The 23,992-nt window shown below is 44.3% G+C and overlaps 1 protein-coding gene across 4 annotated transcripts; it reads left to right on the plus strand.

Moving 5' to 3' along the window:
* The first annotated feature begins 626 nt into the window (after window positions 1–626).
* Window positions 627–23,987, plus strand: LOC311028398 (uncharacterized protein). Of its 4 annotated transcripts, none has more exons than XM_084032933.1 (44): window positions 627–671; window positions 759–2,594; window positions 2,706–2,798; window positions 2,966–3,079; window positions 3,267–3,420; window positions 3,498–3,690; window positions 4,240–4,296; window positions 4,747–6,526; window positions 7,380–7,481; window positions 7,627–8,091; window positions 8,437–8,510; window positions 8,617–8,763; window positions 8,952–9,103; window positions 9,704–9,863; window positions 9,964–10,158; window positions 10,246–10,405; window positions 10,747–10,802; window positions 10,943–11,184; window positions 11,307–11,490; window positions 11,646–11,843; window positions 12,376–12,517; window positions 12,673–12,956; window positions 13,369–13,473; window positions 13,649–13,872; window positions 14,421–14,601; window positions 14,749–14,943; window positions 15,228–15,378; window positions 15,524–15,639; window positions 15,763–15,909; window positions 16,078–16,228; window positions 16,316–16,488; window positions 17,036–17,171; window positions 19,126–19,242; window positions 19,423–19,460; window positions 19,613–19,730; window positions 20,032–20,138; window positions 20,416–20,611; window positions 20,908–21,149; window positions 21,231–21,396; window positions 21,501–21,652; window positions 21,940–22,054; window positions 22,146–22,400; window positions 22,528–22,651; window positions 23,230–23,987. In XM_084032933.1, the coding sequence occupies exons 2-44, from the start codon at window positions 866–868 to the stop codon at window positions 23,399–23,401; spliced, it is 10,062 nt and encodes a 3,353-aa protein (XP_083889059.1). In that variant the 5' UTR covers window positions 627–671; window positions 759–865; the 3' UTR covers window positions 23,402–23,987. The 4 variants fall into 4 exon arrangements, with proteins under 4 accessions (XP_083889059.1, XP_083889061.1, XP_083889062.1 ...); XM_084032935.1 differs by having other exon boundaries at window positions 2,969–3,079; XM_084032936.1 differs by having other exon boundaries at window positions 628–671; window positions 7,398–7,481.
* Window positions 23,988–23,992: the final 5 nt, after the last annotated feature.

Below are 23,992 nucleotides of genomic sequence, written 5' to 3' on the forward strand. Positions count from 1 at the left end.
CTGTCGCAGCGTCGCGGTCACGTGGTCTCTATGGAAAGCAGACAGAAAGGAAAGATGGCTGCCCCTGTGTTCTCTACATCTGTACCCCTTCTTACTTCTACTTTGGAATATTGACGCAAAGGTAAACGTGTTCGCAGCATATATTTAATGTATTTAAACCGGAAGCAGTGGCTAGTATGTTAGCAAACCACTGCTAGCTTACTAAACAAGAAGACAAACAGCCAACTGCACCAGCTACTGTTGTGGTTTGTTTGTTATTGGTGCAGTTTGTTCATTCCTGTTCATGTACATCAGTGTGTACACACATGAAGTACACAGACTCACTTTATTCATGGGATTGGCTGCCAGTGCAGAAAATAATAATATTTAGACTTAGTGACCGTTTGGTATTTGTTGAATAGACCACTGGAGGAAAGGTCTTAATATTCTTTGTTGAGGGGTGGGTCACCCAGCAATTGGCAAGTGATTTTAAATACTTAACATTCAGCAAAAAAACCCTAACATTTTCTGTCATGTATTTATAAAGAATCACGTGCAGCAGCAGATCTCATATCACCTAAAGTTGATTTAGTCTTTGGAAAATGTTCCCAGCTGTCCTGGCGAAGGAGAGAAGGCATACTCGCTTGTAGAGATAAACCCTTCCTGGAGGAAAGGTTTCTAGACTTTTAAAGGTAGGTGCATTTCTGATGGCAGTCTTTATATTGATATTAAAGGGATATCTGGTATACTCATGTTAATCTTTGTTTTTCTAGGGAGAGGAGCGTTCACTCTGGAAGCCATTGAACCGTCCACCTTCGTTCGTATATCGAACTGCAATTCCTCTTTTTCAGATTTAGACTCTCCTCAGGAGCTGACGGGGACCTCGATGCTGGAACCAAATGATGCTCCGTACACCCAGCAGCAAGACGAGGCTGCTTCAGGCTCTGACGAACTCGACTTGGACGGGGACCACAGACCCAGCGAGGATAGGCCGAAAGTCGAAGGCTTTTCTATCACCAGTAAAAGTTATTGTTACCTTTGCGGGAAAGGTGTTATTAAATTTTATCGTCATCTTTTAAGGCATATTCATGAAGACCCTGAAATTGCTGAAATTTTGGCATTACCCAAAACCTCTAAGGATCGAAGAAGGTTAGTTGACGAACTACGCAACAGGGGGAATTACCAACATAATCAAGAGGTGTTGAAGAACAACAGTGGAGAGTTAAAACTGAGAAGACGACTAAAAAACATGGCGATCAGTGTTGAAACGCACTTGCACTGTCTACATTGTAAAGGCATGTATGCACGTAAGATGATGAGGAGGCATTTAACCATATGCCCTTCTAGGACAATGTCAAACCCTTCAACAGGCGGCAAGACAAGAGTCTTCGGTGAGATTGCTTTCGCAGAGTCACCATACATCCAAACACTTCCACGTGGTGTTCGGAAGATGCTCCTTACTATGAAACAAGATGAGATCGCCTACGCGGTTCAAAATGATTTCCTTCTGATAGAGCTGGCAAAGAAGTACGGAAATAATCCAAGAAAACATGAACAAATCGGGCAGATGCTGCGAGAAATGGGAAGACTTTTGTTAGCATTGAACGAAAAGTCGATATCCGACTTCAAAGATGCTATCAAACCCCAAAACTTCCACAAAGTTGTTGAGGCGGTCAAAAAACTCACCGGATTCAATGAAGAGATGCAGAGCTATGACAAACCAAGTCTCGCTTCGAGATTAGGACATTCACTGACGAAGATGTGCACCGTTGTCTTCACCGGAGTCGATGGTGACGACCGGATGTCGGCGGACACAAAGACATTCATGGAACTATGTGAAAAGGAATGGTTTTACCTCGTCTCCCACGCAGCCCTCGCTTCATCGAGTGGACGAAAGGTAAGCAACCCGTCTACCATTCCGTTCACTCGGGATGTGCAGGTGTTCTACAAGTACCTAGAAAAAACATTCGCCTCCGCCATTGAAAACCTGCAGAAGTACGAAAGCCCGCAGGCCTACAAAGCACTCTGCAGAGTGACACTCGCCCAAGCATCGGTTTTAAGCAAATGCATACCCGAGGTTTCAAAAATGACAGTGAAGACATTCCAGGAGAGAGACAACTCTACCCAAGTGTTGTCCAAGCACTTCATCAAGATAAACATTCAGAGCAGGACCGGCCAAAACGTCGCTGTCTTGTTGACCTCTGACCTTGTCAATGCGATTACTCTGCTTGTGGACAAGAGACAAGCGTGTGGCGTCCACGAGAAGAATCCTTTCTTGTTCGCGATGCCTAACTCTTCCCCTACAAGCCTCTTCCACGGAGCAAACTGCATCAGGGCTTTTTTAAGGCTGTGCCGTGCAAAGAACCCGGTGCATTTCAGGTCCGTTCATCTGCACAAGCACATTGCGAGAGTCTTCCAGATTCTCAACCTGGAGAACGATGAGCTCGATCACCTCGCTAAACTGCTGGGCCGTGACATCCGGGTCGACAGAGACTATTTTCGGCTCCCAGAGGCAGCCGGGGAACTCGCAAAAATATCCAAACTCCTTCTGGCGATGGAAAGGGGTTCTCTTGAGAAATTCAAAGGGAACTCTCTGGAGGAGATTGAGATTGAGGGTACGTGTCCAGTGTAATACACATGTCTGACCAGCCAGTGCTTGTTTAGTAGAGACAAATCCCTTCTTAAGCTATATGTGAACACGTACGCTACCTTTCTCTTTATTCAAGATGAACTGGAGCCAGATGTGGAGCAGGGCAACCCTGGAAACTGTGATGCTGAGGAGGACGCTGAAGAATCAGATGTTTCACCTCAGCAGAGTGGTATGACCCCCTCACTCACCTGTAACGGTCATACAACATAAACCAAATAGTCCACAAGAATCATGGCAATGAAACTCCAAGAAATGAATTGTAGTGGAACGTGGCAGTTAATATTCACCTTCTAGTGGAAGCTCTAATTGTTTTCTGTTTTTGGAAAACCTTTCCAGAAGCTGCAGAACAACAAGACAGGCAGCTGACTCCAGAGCAAGATGCCCTGGACCACATAAAGGCTTGCACAGACAAACCCTTCCTGGAGGAGAGGTTTATCGACCCCTTTAAAGGTTTGTTTCTTTTGAAGAATGATGACTAAGCGGTCTATGTTTGTCTAAGTGTGTGTTTGCACATTTAAACACCAGAAAACAGGATCAGCCTTTATCCTGTTTCTGAGAATCTGAATATGCTAGGAGTACTGTTGCATGTCTAGTCTACACTTTATCCTGGCTTGTGTTTTTATACTCCATTTCATAGGGAGAGGTGTGTTTACCCGTGAATCCATTCAACCATCCACCTTTGTCGTTGAGTATCGCGGGATCATCTTCTCCCCCAAAGAAACCAGGAAAAAGTGTGGTGATACTCTGAACCATTACATGTTTGACTTTTCGTGGATCGGAACAAACTGGCGGTGAGTTTACTGCTTCTTTAGAAAATATCGCTCACCATCATCAGTGGTTCGAGCTCCATATATTCTTTTGTTTGTAGGATTGACGCTGCCAACGAGGACGGGACCCTCGGGAGACTCGTCAATGATGATCACACAAGTCCCAACTGTGAAATGAAGAAAATCGTCTCTGAGGGAATACCACACTTGTGCCTGTTTGCAGTGACAGAAATATCTCCAGGCGAGGAGATAACTTACAGTTATGGAGAGTTATCTTACCCGTGGAGATCAACGGTAGGGTTTTTTATTGTTAAATATGTGCTTTGTTTTGGATGAAAGGGAGCTTTTATTCATTATGTCATGGATTAGTCAATGGTGTATCTATTGACACTATTCTGCCCTCCTCTGTTTATGACAAATTAATAGAACATAATCTCAATGTGATGATATCCAGTGCAACAGGGGTTCTCAAGCATTTATTTTACTCATATAGCACATTCCAGCAACAAGGAAAATCAAAGCGCTTTACATAAAACATTGAACAAGGACTAAGTGCAAATGAAACACATTATAAATATAAATACAATTTAAAAAAAACTAGAATAACAAAAATAAGTGACAAGAAAATACAAGAAAAGTAACAGTGCAGTGTAAGAAATGAATTAATAAAAAGTCTTCAGCCTTCGTTTAAAAGAAATGAGAGTGGCAACTGACCTGCAGTTTTCTGAGACTTTGTTCCAGATGTGAATGTTCTGCATGTGTCTTTTCATCTCAATGATGACCTTAGATTTATCAAAATATCTTTAAAAAAAAGTGTCTTTTCCATCGTCTTAATATTTACAGGAATCCAGTGAGGATATATCACAAGCACACGTACAGTTTCCACCAGATGAAGAAAGTGTAAGTGTTTCATGTATTTCCTTTATTGGTTTTGGAGGGTTAGGCATGGCTTTTATTATTGTTAAGAACTGTTAGTTTTTCATTTATTTCTGGGATCCAGTTTTCATTTTACTTATTAATTTAATCTTCTAATCTCTAACTTTTTTGGGGATTTGGGGAACATGTTTTCTCTCTCTCCAAGTTTCTGATGTCGGTGGAGATTGTTGATGGAAGTGAAGACAAAGTCGGCTTTGGCCAGTCAGCAATCACATTGTTTATTGATTGATTTTTCACATACTTATATTAAAGAGATTTTGACTCACTTAAAAATTTGTTTAAAATAAAACGCACAACTAAAATAGCAGCAAAAATACGTACAGAGCTCCAGTCTACCTCAAATTGAGACCGATTTTAGCATTGTTTTGTGTTTGGATCTCCAAAGTGTGTAAAAGGACTTGTTCCTGATTGCAGGGTGATGATGAACACTGCATCCCTCATACAAGCGCCAACGACCACCAGAGCTTTGAGGAACCATCAACCTTCGGTGCTTCATGCATCCAGCAGGAGGATGAGTCTGATTACAGCCCTGATGATGATTTCACCCCCGATGAAGAGGCCAAAGTCCCCACCACCACCAACAAAAATTATTGTTACGTTTGCGGGATAGCTCAGTCTAAAATTTCTCGGCACCTTTTCACCCATAAAAAAGAGGAGCCTGCTATAGCGGCGGTGTTAAAACTACGCAAAAATTCTAAAGAACGAAAGGCGCTGCTGAAGAAGTTACGAGACCGGGGAAATATCAAACACAATGACGAGGTTTTGAAGACTTGCTGTGGAGAACTGAAAGTGGGAAGAATATTCCCAAAAAAGCCCAGCGCTGCCAAGAAATTTGCACCGTGTCTATATTGTAAAAGCATGTACCCTCGTGAGAACATGTGGCGACACATGCAAACGTGCTCTGGAAAGAAGCTCTCAGACCCTCTATTAGGGTGCAAGTCCAAAGTCTCAACTTTAATTGCTGTTGCAGAGTCGGAAACCCAAAATCCCTCACCAGATGTGAGGCAGCTGTTGGACACACTGAAGAAAGATGAGAGAACCTCTGAAATCTGGAGCGATTCTCTTCTACTAGCGATGGCACAGTGTTCGTACACTGGGAATGGAAGGAACGCAGAAGACATCAAACTGAGGCTGAGGCAATTGGGACGACTTCTGTTAAGTTTAAAGGAAAGGTCGATAAGTAGCTTTGAAGACGCGGTCAAACCCCAGAACTCCAGCAAACTTGTTGAAGCCGTGAGAGAGCTCACTTGCTTCAACGAAGACACCAATTCCTATGAAAGGCCGTCTCTTATAAAGAAACTGAGAAGTTCGCTGAAGACAATCGCCGACATTAACTTCGCCAGAGCTTGGAAGGAGGGTGCCGGCAGCGAGAGGATACAGGAAGCCGAGGCATTTATGAAGCTGTGTGCAAAAGAATGGGGCTACGTCAAGCGAGCAAAATCCAAAGTGGACAACCAGCCGACCGTACCGTTCGTACACGACGTGCAGAACTTCCTCCACTGCATGGAGAAATCGGCAGCTTCGGCGCTGCTCAGTCTGACGTTGTACGAAAGCTCTCCGGTCTACAACGCACTTCTCAGAGTGACCGTTGCACAGTTGATGGTCTTGAACAAAAATATGGGCGAAGCTTCAAAAGCAACGCTCAAGTCATTTAAAGAACGGGACGAGGCCGAGCTCCACGAAGACGCCGCTGCAAGCCGGTCACCGTTGGAGCAAATTCTCTCCCAGCACACGGTGAAGATCAACGTCACGACCGACGAAGGCCAACAAGTTGCTGTTGAGTTGACCCGGACGCTGCTGACTGCAATAACGCTGCTTGTGGACAAGAGAGGAGCATGTGGCGTGCATGAAAATAACCCCTTCTTATTTGGACTCTCGGACGCTTCGTGTACGAGCATTCACCACCGCCAGCGGTGCATCAGCTTCTTTTTAGGTCGCTGCGGTGTGAAGAACGCGGCCGTCATCCGGTTGCCCTCCTTTCATAAGCACATTAAAAGAGTTTTCCAGATTCTCAACCTCACGGACGACGAGCTGGTAGAGCTTTCCAAAGTGTTGGGACGTGACATTCAGACGGACAGAGGATATTATCAGACGCCGGAGGCCGCTGCTGACATCTCAGAGCTGCTTTCGATAATAGAGAAGGAATCACTCGAACGACTCAAAAGGAAATCTCTCGAGGAAATTGAGATTCCAGGTATGAATGCAGTTTTGAGTGTTAACAAACATGTTGACTGCCTTTGCTTCCTCAAAACGGTTGCAAAATAAATTTGAAACCTGTGTGGATTACATCCTTGTTTACTTGCCAGTGGACAGCTTGTTCTTCTCTTCTTGTTTTTGTTCCTTTTCTTGTTGTTCTTCTATTTCCTTCTTGTTTTTTTCCTATTTTCTTCTTCTTGTTCTTTCTTCTTCTTCCCTTTCTTGGTACATTACTGCCACCTGTCAGTCGCTGTGAGACCACTGGCGTGAATGTGTACAAGTGACAAAACAGCCAATACATGTATGTTTTAATAGACGAAAGCTTTTACATGACTTTCAGTGAAATGATATGATCTAAACTGATTATTCAAATCAGAGTGTAATTGAAAAAGAAACATTACTGTGGCAGTGGGGTGTGGTTCAGGCGCCAGATGTGGGCCTCGGTGCCCACAGGGAGGGAAAGGAAGGACGGGACAGTGTTGTGTGGCGGTTCAGAGCGTTTATTATCGCTTGCAGGAAACGTGGCGCAACTTAAACAGTCACAAACACAAAAATGGACAGCTGTATCTCCGACGGCTGAGGGTCGGGTACGTATGCGCTCCTGTGGTTCCTCCGCTCCGGTCCTCTCACAGGACCCAGCCTACTGCAAGAGACCAGAACCAGGCTACAAGCATGCTTATAAAGCTGACTGATTACCTGATTCTGTCCAGCTGTCTGAGCCACGCCTCCCTCTCCTCCAGCAGCCGGTGCCTTAACCAGACCCCACTGCCACAATTAAGTATCTTAGTTTTTTGTATCGAGGTGTTTACATTGATTGAAACCATATCACCTCATCCTGCAAATGTTTGCAGAATGTCTGCTTTTCTTAGAAGAAGAGCTGGAGGAGGATGTGGAGCCGGACGACCCTGAAGACAGTGAAGCCGAGGAGGAATCGGAGAGTTCTTTCCTGAACAGTATGTAGTCGACACAAGCTCTCCTCCTGCACATCGATCTGTGTTACACATGCTTTCAGAGCAGTTTTGCATGCAGATATTTTTTTTACTTTGATTGAACTGAATAATATAATCAAAGACTCTCACATCGCTGTGTCTCCTCCAGGTCCTGACTTCGCAAAAAGCTCCTTTTCAAGGAGACGTAGACGAGTCCGGAGAACGAGGCAGGAGAGTGAAAACGAGGGATCCGAGCCGCACGACGAGACGAATGAAGAGGTGAACTCGGAGAAGGATGTCGGGTCAAAGGAAAGGGCGGAGAGCTGTGCTCTCAACACACCTGAGGAAACGGCGTCTCCTAGCAACGAGGACGCTGCTAACATGCCTTTCAGCGATGGCGACGAGGACATGAATGTGGACTTTGACATGGACACCGAGGAGGACAACGATGATGAAGAAGGTGACACAAACGGCTCCACAGCAACGCCTTTGGTACCAGATGTGAGGAAGCGGGACAGCGACGGCAGCGATACTGAGATGGACAACATCTCAGCTCACAAGCGCCCCGGTGTTTCAGACCCTGAAGAGACCGTGGACACGGATACAGGGAACAAAGTGGAGGAGGGAGGAGGAGGTGAGTAAAATAACTGGATGGACGATGACAGCAGGAGTTTAAATAAATGTGGTGGATCTGGAGCAGGGGATCCCGACCCACTTTCTTTTGCTTTCAGAGCAGGTTTGCATGCAGTTTTTTTAAACTATGTTTTTCATATATTTGACTTGTTAATGGAAAATTATTATGCAATAAACAAGAAGAGATTTGGTTTCAACAAATGCAATAAAGGAGGCAGGCGGGTGAAAATATCCTCTGGGGATCATGAATGCCTATATAGAATAGTCAACCTATACAATAGGATAGCATTTTAACTGTATAACAAAGACATTGTCTTACATCCATATTTTATTTCATTATTCATAGAAAAGAAGAACATATTATCAGCTGCAATGATCGGAATGAAAGGAGTGAAGATATTGATCCCAAAACTGGATATTGTGAGTATCCAATTTCCATTTTTTTGTTGTTGCACATGCAGAGCTGCTGTAATTTGCGGAACAAGCATCCGTTTTTGTGTTTGTTGTGTTTGTTTTTCTGTCCTAGGAGAAGTTTCGGGCTCCAGTCCACATTTCCCAGCTATCCTCTGAGTTGAACTCTGCGGTGAAGGATCAGCCCATCCAAGACATCAAAAACCAGCGTCGGACATCCTCTCCCATCACAAACACAAGAGATGATTCTAGCTCCGCAAAGGTTGGGGAACACGAATAATATGCTGTTCATTATGACCGATGAAGTCACATTATATGCATGAGGCGATCTGTTATGGTGTCGATCTAACTACGGAGAAGATCACCCAACTCTAGTGTATATTTAACATAACCAGCACGCTAAGAAATCCACTATTCCATGTTCTTTATCTTCTGTCTCGCATGTCGCAGATGAGCTGCTCCCACTGCAAGAAGAGCATGATGAAGGGCCAAACAGCGTTCCAGAAGAAGGGATTCACAGAGGTCTTCTGCTCCAAAAACTGCCTGTTTGAACTGTTTCCCAGCAACGCACCGGTCTACAAGACGTGTCACGTGTGTCTCAAGTGAGTCTGTGAAACGCATCGCTGCATCTGCCCCAAAAACTTCATCTTTCATTCACTGCTCGATTTGGAGATTGTGGGCGTTGTTGCTACATAACAGACTAGTGGAACGAAGCGTATTTAAACATTAGATTTCAGAAAACTCTGGTGGAAAACAAATAATAATCGTCTAAATGTTGGTTTTTACAGAGGGGTTTTGTTCATGTGTTTTATTCCTAAATACATTGTGAATTTGTTTTTTTATGCAGAATTTTCTTATTTCTTGAGACATACAAAGAGATATGCAACATTCCCGCTCTGTAGAAACTCTAATGTCGACATGAATTGAAACTGGCTTTATTTAAAGTTCAGATTTTTTTAAATGTATGAAAATTAGAACATATTTAATAAGATGTTGCCTCCTTTTACATATTTAAACATTTCAGAACAAGTGTAATACAAAAAGTAATGATCTGAAGTAAGTAATCAGCTGTGGAGGTTTATGGTCATATCCATTTGTTTTGAATTTCTTACCCTACACTCCCGTGTTGTCTCCCCTTAAAGTAGTGATGAGTAATGTCGTAGTAGGTCACATGTTTGAATGTGTTCTCCTCGTGTTGTCAGGGCGATAACGCAGCCTCTGGACCTCATCATGGCTGCTGTGGACATGAAGGGAACTATGAAGAACTTCTGCAGTACCACCTGCCTCATATCTTTCAAGTCCAACACCGTCTCCCCCCAAACTCCACAGCAGCTCTGCAGCATGTGCAACAAATCCTGCACTGTAAGCAAAAGACAAACAGCCTTTCTTTTTCCCCAACAAAGATTTTGTTGCAACTCCAAACTCGTCGTTCTGACTGCACCTTCATCATGGTCTTCTACAGATGACGTGCCAGTTGATTGTGAACAGGGCCGTCCACGCGTTCTGCAGCGACTCCTGCCTGGAAGATTTCCGCCGGGACAACGTGGTTAACTGTGAGAACTGCAGCTCCGCCTGCCACAAAGAAACGCTGCGGCTGAAGCTGGAGGAGGGGACCAAAAACATGTGCAGTCAAAACTGTCTGGAGGAGTTCAGAGAGGTACTGGACTGTAAAATGATGGTCACTGAAATGGTAAAATGAAATGATTATTCTATATATTCTGTTTTCTTTTCTGTTATTGTGCAGACTATGGAGGCACTCCACCACTGCACCATGTGCCACACTTCTCTACCGGTTTCAGACATGGTCGGATCCAAAACCGAGGAGAACGTGGTGGAGCTCTTCTGCAACCGCGCCTGTGTGACGTCATACAAGCTACGGCCCGCCAACGCCTGGGAGCTTCAAGGTACTGAACGATACGGTTGTCGTCCGTTTACGGTGAAAAGGAAAACGGGTATGTTACGATGGCCTGCACATCAACAAGCCTGTAGTGGGACCTTTGGAGAAGTTGTTGTCTGGTCCGTGTCTGACTTCCTCACGAGCTCTTCTTGATTTGATCAGTCTGAGGAAGTTTATGCATGCCGTGACCTCTCTAAGCAAAATATGATCAAATATTGCTGTTCGGCTGTTGTTTTTTTTGTCATCACAATAGAAACGATGCATCGTGATATCCCCAGCCCTAATATCGGGGCATCAAAGTACCTATATTTGCAGTGAAACCAACACATTTCTAATTTCTCCCTTCAGCAAAGGAATTCTTGGATCAGACGAATAAACTACAGAGAATACATGTATTAAGTGCTGTGAGTATTTCATACATTTAATTAAATATGAAGAGTGAAATCTGCTCATTGTGAACTACATAAAGCAGACATGGTATTTGTTATCATGTTTCAAATCACATTAAATGATTATACGTTTAAATGATTGATTTGGGCCGCAGGAGGATGACGGTACAGATTCCACTGTGAACAACATCGATCCGCCCGCTGAATCGGACTCCATGCCAACACTCACCGTAGCAAAGACACCGGTTACCTGTAGCAGCTGTAGGAAGTGGCTGATGGCAGGAAAGACCCTTTTCCAGGCGAAAAAAAACTCACTGGTGGTTTTTTGCTCGTTTGAGTGCCTCAATAAAAATCTTCAGATCAGATCAGTCACCAAAAAATGCTACAACTGCCTACAGTAAGTCCAGGATAGTTTTCTGAGAGCTTCTCATGTCTGTATGTCACCTGACCTCCAAAGATCATAACCTATTAATGCAAAACGGAGAAACTATGCTTATCTGGCTCTCCCCCTTCCTTCAGGATGATCATGCCGCCTCATAAGTTGATCCTGGCTCCGGTGGATGAATCAGGAACGATGAAGGAATTGTGCGGCAACACCTGCCTTGCTTCTGTCAACTCTAAGAGGAGCATGGCGGCCCCCAAACCTCCGGCTCGAGCTGCAGGACCTCGGGCAGAGTGCAAGATGTGTGCCAGATATTGCCATGTAAGGAAAAAAAGACTCTTGGTTTTTCACTTTCCATGTTAATAAACAATTTCTCTCAATGAACACTATTTAGAAAACAATTCTCATTGAGATAGTTAAGAATAACCAGAAATGCCACAAAGTGATCCATCTACGTGCTCCTTTTTCATCCTCAGTACAAACACGAGCGGACCCAGGATCACATCCGACTTTGCAGCGACGCCTGCCTCATGAACTACCACCAAATCACCAACGTGCCGTTGTTTACTTGTGAGGTCTGCAGCAGCTTCTTCCTCCAGAAATGGTTGCAGCTGAGCCCGGAGGACGGCAGCAAGACCATCTGCAGTGACGAATGTCTGGTCAAGTTCAAAGAGGTGAGGGAATCAAACATCTAATACACGATCGCTTCATCACACATTATTCACACGGGACGTGACCATGCATATTACTCAGCATACCCAGCCGACCTCAAAGCAGAGCGATGGAGTCTGTTATCAACCTCATTTCCTCACGTTTTGCATGGTTTGAGTTGTGTTTCAGTTTTGAAACTGTCGTGGCCATCTCGTCATATCAGCACGAGGGAAATCGGTTAAAAAAAGGAATGGAAAAGCAAATAAATAACACATTTAAATAAATAAATAAATACGAGTGGAAGATTTACATTTAGGGCATTTAGCCAGACTGGAGAAGCCAGAGACTGTCTGTGGTTTATGGCTATTTGGAGTGTTGTTGGAGCAGCTACAAAGTTAGCATAGCCTAGCACCCATCAATCCAGCCTCCATTCAGAAAACAAGCATTTTAAAAGACATAACATGACTTGTTTATTAGTATTAAATCACAGCTAACTCCTGGTCATCACCTGGTCCTGCTGCCTCACATGGGTTCTGGTGTTTTATATCTTTACAGAAGGTGAAGACGCCTCGGCTGTGCCCCATGTGCCAGACGCCCCATCAGTTGTCAGACATGGTAGAACATAAAACCGACGACAGGTTGGACTTCTTCTGTAGCAGCAGATGTATGACGCTGCACAAGGCTTCCACCGTGTCAGGTACCACACTCTCGTTTTACTGCTAAACTGTATCTCTTCCCTCCCTCTTCCACTCTCTGCTGCCTTTTATTTATTGCTTAGGTACTTTTGCACTGAATTATTGTATTATACTAGTAGTTGGACGTCCATTTGACGCGTTTCTAACATGTCTTTAGGAAGGAACAGCCCGTCATCTGAGGACGGTAACGCCAAAGAGGTGAAGTGGTCACTTCAGGAGAATGATGTCAAAGAAGTGAAGGTGTCACCTGAAGAGGAAGATATAAAGGAAGTGAAGGTGTCACCTGAAGAGGAAGATATAAAGGAAGTGAAGGTGTCACCTGAAGAGGAAGATATAAAGGAAGTGAAGGTGTCACCTGAAGAGGAAGATATAAAGGAAGTGAAGGTGTCACCTGAAGAGGACATAAAGGAAGTGAAGCCACCACTACCAAATTTGCACTATGTGAGTATTATGTGTGATAATGTCCCGTTGTAATAATTAAAATACGCTCAAAGGCATGACTTTAAATCACAGCTTTTATATAAATATATATGGCGTCTACATTTTTTACAGCGTAAAGGATTTTAACATGGATCACGATTTAAAAACACTCACAATAAGCTGTTTGGGACACATTTCCATTACGGGGATAATTGTGAATATCGTTAGATGAGTTAATTGAAAAAGCTGGCCAGATCTGCATTATTTTCACACGAGAAAAGATGCGTTTGATGAAGCATATTTTCATGATCAAGATCATTATTTGGCCGTGTCGCTGGTCTGTGGGTTGCAGTGTGCACACATAAGGAAGTAGATAAGCTGAATTACACCACGTTACTCTGCTAATGCGGCTCTCTGTTCACTCCTCATCAAGATTAAAGAGGAGCCCATTGATGAGGAGTACAACCACAACGTCCCATCCTCCATTTACACAGAAGACATCAAGGATGAGCCAAAGGCAGGGGATGATGTGGTGAAGGTAGAACATGAAGATCGAAAACATTTGTCTTTAAAAAGCATGTGTTTTATTTATAAATAGTTATTATAAGCGATGCATTCACATATTTAATATTAAAATAAAAAGTGGAGAAATGACTTGATGTGCAGTAACCAGCTGACGATGACATCATCACTGCCTCATCTGTTTCTGACAGGAGGGCCTGAAGATCGGATCCGTCTTCTCGTTGACCGGAGGCTCCGCGTCTAAAACGCCGTCCGTCCCCCACATGGATTTGTCGGCGTCTTGCTCCAACTGCAAACGGGTCCTGATGGACGGAGAGACCGTTTCCCGGAGGAAGGGCCACGCTGACGTCTTCTGCTCCACTCCCTGCCTCTTGAAATTCTACCAAATGAAGAAGACCTGCCACTTCTGCCTTCAGTGAGTCCCCTTTATCTCAACATCTCTCCTCCTCCTCTGACAAATTAAAGTTGTTATTGCTGGTTTTGTTCTTCTGAGACAACGATGAAGAATCCAAATATCAATCAATCTTTATTCCGGACGATGGTCCACCGTAGAAAATACATATAAAGACATAAAATTATAAATATGTTAAGAGGCAAATCTAAAAGATCATGCACAGTCCATAAAAATGTTCAAATATTTACATAAAGATGATGACACCAATGGTTCCACAGCGTTGAGGTAAATCTGATCTTATCTGATCCAAATATGTAAATTTTTGTTTAATTTTATGGCGTCAGACATTCGTTTGTGTGTAGCTCAGACTGTAATGTGTTGGTCTTTGTTAGTGGGGTCATTACCGTTTCCCGTCATGTTTAACAGCCAGTCGAAGTGCTGCCCAGAGAAGACACAGACTTGATTGATTTTGTAGTCTTTTGTAAGAAAAGATGCTAAAAGTACAAAATGAATATTTTAAAGCTGTACGAACAGATGTTTTTGTGAACTGACCCCGTCCTTCCTCTCAGGGGGATCACACAGCCTCAGGACCTGGTCCAGGCCCCGGTGGACGTTGAGCAGACAATGAAGGACTTCTGCAGCAAGACCTGCCTGTCCTCCTTCAACTTCAAGAGATTCACCTCCACCAAAATACCCCTCAAGCCAATCGCGTCACAGTCGCAATGCAGCGTGTGCAGCCAAAATTTCATCGTAAGAGTCCTGAGAACAGATTCCAAAAGATCAAATCATATTTAATTGATCTGTTTATTTGATAGGGACAGATACATTACACATGGACAAACTGAAGTGTCATAATGTTTAAAGCAGATGCTCATTTCACCTCCGTTTATCCTGCAGAGCAAACATGAGGTCATACAGCAGGACGTCGTCCACAAGATCTGCAGCGATCCCTGTTTGCTCCGCTTCTGCAACGTGAACCACCTGTCCGTCTGTGAAAACTGTCGCTGCAGCTGTGACACGCCTCTCGTGCTCCGGATGGACGACGGCAGCAAAACCCTCTGCAGTGCGGAGTGTTTGGCCCAATTCAAACGGGTAAAAGCATCTTACATCTCATGTCAAGTACATTTGGGACCTTTATATAAAGCTTCAGGACTACTTTGAAAGACTGGCAGCAGTGTCTAGTTCACTTCTGTTCAAATATATGGGAATTCATATTTCAGACATTGAATTCTCTAAATATTTTGGTCTACATAATAAAAGGTAAATAAACATATAATAGAGAAAAAGCTTAAACCACATTCCCCTTACATCTGTCCACCACTGACTGTAGTAATAATAATAATAATAATAATAGAAAATAATGTATTACTTTGCAGAAAACCCAACGGCTGCAGCCGTGTGCCATGTGCCGCTCCGCCCATGTGATGTCAGATATGTTTGAAAACAAAAACGTGGAGGACGCCGTGGAGCTCTTCTGCACCAGCAGCTGTGTGATGGCGTCTAAGATCCAGGCTGTCAGGGCATCAGGTACTGGACTCTTCCTTCTCTTTCTCTCTCTGTCTGTAATAAGACTCCAGCTCTCAGTCAATTGAGTAGTTATGTCTCGTGAGCTTGTTCATTACGTGTACTAATAACTGCAGTAATACTCCGGTTAATCTCTCTTTCTCCTCAGGTACTCCACTGGATTGTGACCACTGTGGTAAGAACACGTTACCAGCCTGCCACCTCGCCATGTCGGACTTCTCCATCACAAGCTTTTGCACTCTAACCTGTGCAATGGCTTTTAAGGTAAATAAAATAAATCCAATCCATCCGAGTCTTTGCTCATTCCATGCCGTTGTTCCTCTGTGGTAAAAACGTCCTTTATGACCATGTGTAGTATGTTTATATGTGTATATTTTTGTGTCACAGGAGACCCAGAAGGACAGGAATGCTGCCACTAATTCAACAGGAGCCGCCGACCAAACCCAATGTGATTTCCTTAAACCGCCGGAGAAGCTGCCCTGTGCTCAATGTCGGCAAAGTATAGAAACTACACCCAAAGTCATCCAGGAAAAGGTGCGTGTCTGTTTTTATGGCTGCTTTTTATTTTTTTTATCAGGCTTTGTGGATTGAATCCCACTATATAACCATTGCTTTTATGATGTAAAGCTGTAAACCTCTCTATAAACTGTGGTCTGTGTGAATGTGTTTGTTAAACTGCACCGTGCTTGTGTTTGTGCACAGGGAAAAGTACATTTTGTGTGTAGCCTGGCTTGTTCTCAAGAGTTTAAGACGGTCAACAACATCTTTGGCCAGTGTGAATACTGTAAGAATGAAAGGATCATCGGAGACGTCGAGAAGGTCGACGGCAAAGACTGCTACTTCTGCAATGACGGTAAGAGGACACGTGTCCGATGCAGGACTGTCTGGCCTAGTTTTCTATATTCATAGTTAAAAAAAACCCTCTTTTCTTTCCTTCCAGGCTGCAAGATGCTCTTTCGACACGAGCTGGTAACGCTGTGGGGGAAGCACTGTGGCTTGTGTGCTTACTGCTTCTCCATTTCTAAGACGCTGGTGACGGCAAAGTATGGAGGCGCTGATGAAGAGTTCTGCTCTGAAGGCTGCAGCTCAAAGTACAATAAGCTCCTCTGCCAGGTAAGTTAGTGGTGGGAGTTCAGACATTATACAAATGACTTGGCTTCATGTTGTTATTAGTTCAAGGTAAGTGATGTCTAATCATGTAAATCATGATTTGAAATGGACCCTTTGTGAAGCCCCGCCCCCTGCTGCTACTCCGTTAAGAGCCCACACTCCTCCGCTTCCTGAAGAAATATCATCTTCTTTATGGAAAAACAAAAAAGCTACTTTAGATAGAAACAGACTGACATGTCTATAAGGATAAACTAAGGATGTCAAACGGATTCAGCAGTTAAAACAGGTTAAAAAGATAGAAGTGAACCACAACATCACCAGGCGATCGAGACACAATGACATTTAGGAACAACACTGTTCCTGTAAATCCAACTAGGCCTTTATTCAATATATTATACGACATCATTTTATGCTCGTCATTTTGGGCTATAAAAGATTGTGAAAGTTAGATAAATAATCAAGGCAATAACCAGAAGATAAACCAAGAATTTAAATAAATATTACCTAGAAATGATGAGGTGACACACATTCACTCTCTGCCTTCTCTCAGGTTGCCAAGTGTGACACCTGCGGTCGTGACGGTAAACTGAGGCAGAGTCTCCCCATGCTGGGAGAGGTCAAACACTTCTGTGACCTGAGATGTCTCCGACACTTCTGTAATAAAAACGTCCAGCTGGTCAACACGGGTATGTTTTACTGCAGGAAACCAATGTTGTCTCCTGAGTCTGTGGTCCTCTAGAGGTCTAGATAGTAGCTCACATTAGTCCAGAGACCAGACCAGACTATGTGTAGGAACCAAAGACTGTCTGTGGTCCCCTAGAGGTCCAGATAGTAGCTCACATTAGTCCAGAGACCAGACCAGACTATGTGTAGGAACCAAAGACTGTCTGTGGTCCCCCAGAGGTCTAGATAGTAGCTCACATTAGTCCAGAGACCAGACCAGACTATGTGGAGGAACCAGAGACTGTCTGTGGTCCCCTAGAGGTCTATGATAGTAGCTCACATTAGTCCAGAGACCAGACCAGACTATGTGTAGGAACCAAAGACTGTCTGTGGTCCCCCAGAGGTCTAGATAGTAGCTCACATTAGTCCAGAGACCAGACTATGTGGAGGAACCAGAGACTGTCTGTGGTCCCCTAGAGGTCTAGATAGTAGCTCACATTAGTCCAGAGACCAGACTATGTGTAGGAACCAAAGACTGTCTGTGGTCCTCTAGAGGTCTACGATAGTAGCTCACATTAGTCCAGAGACCAGACCAGACTATGTGTAGGAACCAAAGACTGTCTGTGGTCCCCCAGAGGTCTAGATAGTAGCTCACATTAGTCCAGAGACCAGACCAGACTATGTGGAGGAACCAGAGACTGTCTGTGGTCCCCCAGAGGTCTAGATAGTAGCTCACATTAGTCCAGAGACCAGACCAGACTATGTGGAGGAACCAGAGACTGTATGTGGTCCCCTAGAGGTCTAGATAGTAGCTCACATTAGTCCAGAGACCAGACTATATGGAGGAACCAGAGACTGTCTGTGGTCCCCTAGAGGTCTAGATAGTAGCTCACATTAGTCCAGAGACCAGACTATGTGGAGGAACCAGAGACTGTCTGTGGTCCCCTAGAGGTCTAGATAGTAGCTCACATTAGTCCAGAGACCAGACTATGTGTAGGAACCAAAGACTGTCTGTGGTCCCCCAGAGGTCTAGATAGTAGCTCACATTAGTCCAGAGACCAGACCAGACTATGTGGAGGAACCAGAGACTGTCTGTGGTCCCCCAGAGGTCTAGATAGTAGCTCACATTAGTCCAGAGACCAGACCAGACTATGTGTAGGAACCAGAGACTGTCTGTGGTCCCCCAGAGGTCTAGATAGTAGCTCACATTAGTCCAGAGACCAGACCAGACTATGTGTAGGAACCAGAGACTGTCTGTGGTCCCCTAGAGGTCCAGATAGTAGCTCACATTAGTCCAGAGACCAGACTATGTGGAGGAACCAGAGACTGTCTGTGGTCCCCTAGAGGTCTACAATAGTAGCTCACACTAGTCCAGAGACCAGACCAGACTATGTGGAGGAACCAGAGACTGTCTGTGGTCCAAACAACAAGGTCTCTGCTGTATTTATGTCTAGATGACCTTATTTGGAGTGTTGATGGAGCAGCTACAGTGTTAGCGTAGCGTAGCACCCATCAAACCAGACTCCATTCAGAAAACAAGCGTTTTAAAGGTTGTTTGCTTGTCGTATAACAAACCATGACTTCAGACGTTCCAGTGAATCTCACTGAGCACCTCTGGGTGATGTAATGACCTCAGACATATGATGGCACTCGGTTTCTCAGCATATCCGGGACTTCACAACATGTGCAAAGCAGCAATAGTGGTTATTTCAGCCGTGACTGATGAAACCTCGTTGGTTAACTGGCTGAACTTGTGCAAGTAACATGGAGTAAGTGTATTATTGACTATCCCAAGCTGTAGTAGAGTATGTTGCTCTTTAGTTGATCCACGGTGTCAACCAGCAGGTCTAGTAATGTGTCTGCTGTAGTGAACATTAACCCAAGTAGACCAAAGACCTGCTTTATTTACTGTATAAAACGCAGTGAGATCGATGACTAAGGGCTCCTGCTGACTCTGTGTTTGTGTGCTGCCTGCAGTCTCTTCAGCTCCCGGATCTTCAGGCACAGTGGACTCATCCCCCGTCATCGCTAACGTTATCTCGCTCGCCAGCGTTTTGGCTCGGCATACTGCCTCTGCCAGCTCTACACAGCATGGTGAACCAACACATGCACATGCACATACTGGAGAACTTATTCATTGTGAGAAATGAAGATGCTTCATTTACTTTGGCTGCATCCACTCTAATTCATTTTATAACCAAAATAATCTCCTTTTAGCACTTTTTTCTGAAATAATCTCCTAATCCTTGTTTTTTTTCTGGCTCATATCTTCAGTGTCGGTCCCTGACATTCAACCAAAGGTTGTTGGACATGTAAGTTCCCTTCTGTTGGCTTTATTAAAAACAAACTGCTCTTCTCTGCAGCACATATTTGAATACGCTTTGATACGACCCATTCATACTGCTTTTGGTATTTGAATTATTTTTATAATTTGAAGGTTTTATCATCGTTGTCTGTTGTTCAGGCCAGCGTTCAGACGGTCCCCAGGGAGCTGAAGAACAAGTCCATGCTCTGCACACCGTTGGTCCACAACAAAGGAGTCTCCTGTACGACACGGACTGTCGACGCGGAGACACAGACGGGTAAAAAACAACCTCTAAGATTTTTAAATTCTCAACGTGTTTCCAGGCTGCAACCTCCACCAAGGTTTGTTGGAGGTTGTAGGTCACGTCTCTATTGGTAGTGCAGCCAATGTTGAAGTGCCTTAAACTTCTAACTTGATTTATTATCTCAGTAAACATGAGTTTATGGTCTCAATCTCTAGTTTCAAGTCTTCTTCAATCCAGCATGATGTTCATTTAGGACATTATGGTCCATTTAGGTAAAATATACAGTTATGAAGATGATTTCCTGATTTTGTTTCCCCCTTTCTGTCGTGTGAAGACAACTTTGTACCTCAAGTCCTGCCTGTCCCAGTGCCGATGTACGTTCCTCTCCCCATGAACATGTACAGCCAGTACACACCGACGCCTGTGGCCCTGCCCTTACCGGTATGTAAAACACTACTGACACCTCTTTGTTCACAAACAAACATCGTCTTGTCCTTTTCAGAAATGGGTCTTAGTTGGGTCCATCAGAAAAATGACATTTTGTAGTTTATAACCTAATTATTTAGTATATAAAGTTGTTAAAGTGATGAACAAATGCATCAATAATTATAATCCAACGGTTCAGGCCTACTGTTAAATAATTATAAATATATCAGATTACTGTTTGGAGTCTGATTTAATTCACACTGATTCATGTTTTATTGGTTTGATTGGTCAGATTCCCGTGCCCGTGTTCCTTCCCGACTCGACTGTGAGATCAGTGAAGGAGAGGATCCAGCCGGACCTGCTGGAGGGAGACGAGTCTGAGAGGAAGAACGTCCAAGATGAGAGGAGGGAGAGGGAGGACAGAGTGGTGACAGAAGAGGGACAGAGAGTCCACAGTCCAAAGGGAAAGACATTTGATGAGTATGAAGGTAAGTGATGCTTCTGGATTTGAGGAAGAGTTCTATGGATTAAAGCAAAAAGATGAATCAAGAGAGATTATCATTCCATGTTTTTATTTCATCCTTATGTTTGTCATACAAGCGTGAAGTTGTAGTTATATAAAGGCAAACCTTTTATTTTGTAAACGTGACAATTAATTGTGATGTAGAAGTCGGGACACAATAGATGACAGGTTTATAGATTCACCTCCTGTCTGATCTTAGAACACAAAAAGCCTGCACGCTCTTTGGTTTATCCTTAATCTCAATGTCTTCATCGTTTTCAGTCCGCACCAGTACCCGTATTGTTGACCTGGATTCAGATCATCAGACCAACAACCAGGAAGACTCCACCTCCGACACCAGCGTTGGCTCACTCAGACACAAAAAAACCCTCCTGGTTTTAGAGACGGGCTTGTCCTGTGAGCCGACACGGGAGCTCCCGCCTCCAGCTGCTCCTCTGAAGATGAGCTCACCGGACCCTGAACCGGCACCTCAAACTGTGGGGAAAGTCCACAACAAGAACAAGGTAACAGACCGTCGGGAGTGATTTAGAAGCTGTGGGTGTCTACCTGTGGTGTCCTCACCGTGTCTGTCCTCTGACTCAAAGGGTCGTAAACGGCAGCGTTCATCCAACGCAGCTGAAGAGGAAACTTCAAAAAGACAGAAGATCACGTCGAGGACGCACCGCAAACTGAAGAGTCAGTGTGGAACCGACGCCTGGAAGAGATGGATACAGTGGAGGAACTCGCAAACCAACCTGGACCTCCTTTCTCGTGTGTTTCCATTTTTTTTTTAATTTGATTTCCAGTTATTTAAGGATTTAAGGAGGGTTTTAAACGCTGTGTACACCGTCCTCTTTTTTTTTCTTTTCTCCCAGCTCATGCTGTGAAGTTAAAGGAGGATGTTCTTTGTTGCTCGGCGACCGAGCTGAGCGACGGCCTCTGTCTTTTCATTACTGAGGCCAAACAACCCGACGGCGAGCCGCACTCCCCCGACAGCCTGTTCTACCTGTGTCTCAGCATTCAACAGGCAAGACGAGCAACGCCGCACACACTCCCACACGTTTACAGCATGCTGTACCAGGATGAGGTTCTTCTCCCACTCCAGACATCGGCCTTTTTATCATCACCTGTTCAGCCCTCAGGCGTTTATGTCCTTTTCTGTGAGATTTACTTGAAGTTTGAAATCCTCTTCTTCTGGCCTTTGCAGACTTCAGACGCGACTCCCTCATAAATCATTTTAGACAACCGTGTATATGGTCACACAGGTGTTGTTGTTTTGTCTGACTGTTTCTTTTTGTTGCTGTTTCTCTTCAGTACCTGTTTGATAACGGTCGTATGGAGAACATATTCACTGATCTGATCTACAGCAAGTTCTCCACAAAGTTCATTAACATCCTGAGAACTTTCAAACCCTCAATCTCAGCCAGCGGTGAGTCGCCACCTCTTTCTTTTTCTTTAGTTTTTTCCCCACCGCTGATCAACACAGCTTTCTAACGGTCCCTCTCCCCGTCTGTCTGCAGGCTACATCCACTCCCGCGTGGAGGAGGGGTTCCTGTGGGACTGTAAACAGTTGGGGGCGTACTCTCCCATCGTCCTCCTCAACACTCTGCTCTTCTTCTGCTGCAAGTACTTTGGTTTCACCACGGTGGAGCAGCACTGCCGGCTGTCCTTCGCCCACGTCATGAGCTACACCAAAACCAACCAGAACAACACCAAGACCACCTTCCTGTGCTTCTACCCGCCGAAATCCATCAGCGAGGCGGAGTCGGGTACCGGTGAGGCTGATGAATCGGAGTGTATTGTAATAATATTGATTTAACACTATTTAACGGGTGCTGTTTATGACAGGAAGGAAGGTGCAGGAATCTTTGTCATGTGTACATTTGTGTTTGTCGGACGCAGACGGCGGTCCTGCTAAGAAGCGTTGGAAAGATGCGAATAAACGGCACATTCTGAAGATGATGGAGAACACAGAGAACCCTCTCCGCTGTCCAGTCAGACTCTTCCAGTTCTACCTCTCCAAGTGGTTCGTAGCTGCACGTTTCCTTTCAGTCAATTTATTGACACAAAATGTACCTGCTGTATTTTTTTCCCTCTCCTCCCTCCTGCTGATGATGCGGTGATATGATTTACGATATCTTCTAGAGGAAGAGGAGCTGAAGAGGCTACGGTTACTTTGTATCACTATTCCTCAGCAGAACAACTTCCTCCTCCTCTGACAAATCAGAGCAGACTGGGCTTTTTGGGGAGGGAGGGGCAGGAGCTCAAACAGAGCGTTACAGAGAGAGGCTGAGAAGAGCTGCTGCAGCACAGCCTGATGGGAAAAAAATAAATGAAAGGATGTAAACATGTTCTCGTAGGAACCTGAAGCACAAGTATGACCAGAAATAAAGCAGACTAGATCCTCTATAATCTAGTTACGATGTAATGAACTGATAATAAACACACTCCACCTAACTTTGAAGTGTTGGTGTGATGTCCTAGAAAATGACCCCTAGCAAAGAGAGGGAACCCTGCTTTAGTTTAATTGTCGTAAACTCCTCCATCTTTATATAAAACCTGCTAGTATAGTCGACACATAAAAAGGACTCTCCTTCCTTCCAGCTCAGAGTCGGTGAGGCAGCGCACCGACTCCTTCTACCTTCACCCAGATGGCCGTTGTGTTCCCAGCAGCCCCCTGTGGTTCTCCTCCAGCCCTCTGGACCGCGGCTGCATGGAGGCCATGCTCGTACGAAGCCTCGCCGTCCGACAGCAGCGCGGGAAAGACGAGAGATGAGCTTCGGAGCAGCAGACGTCGGATGACCTTCTCGCCTGACGAGGAGGGTTCAGAATGAGGACGCTTCTTCTGTTTCTGTTCAAGTTGTTTCGTTTGAAATGTTCAGAAACTATAGAAAATACATTCCAATATGTAGAGATATTGAAGTTGTGTTTCTCAAACAACAAGACTTTTTTCATCAAGTCATCTACAGGTTTAATTAAGATTAGGAGGTAAATGTTTTACCGAATGCTGAATATTCTGGTTTTGTGATTACTTTAATTTCTCTGCAGTTTAACTCACAGAGTGGTTCCGTTAACTCAGGCTTTGTTACATTTCTTCAGATCGATGTCTGAGTTCATCCGTCGCACAAAGCTGCTCTAATTCTGCTGAAACTGAGCAACCGCATCAAAACGCTCTTTTCCCTTCGGCAGACTTGTGTTCTTCACCCGGACCTTCTGAGCCGTTGAATATGTTTGTGAAACTGTCTCGTTGATGTCTCGACGTTACACAGAGTTTGGTCAAATTTGGTTCATTCGTCTCACTTGAGACTGTTTCATGTTGATGCTCAAGATTTTTTATTTTAAATAAATATTGAAAAGTAATCATTGT

Source organism: Eutrigla gurnardus (genome assembly GCF_963514095.1).
Source record: "Eutrigla gurnardus genome assembly, chromosome: 17".
Lineage (NCBI taxonomy): Eukaryota > Metazoa > Chordata > Actinopteri > Perciformes > Triglidae > Eutrigla > Eutrigla gurnardus.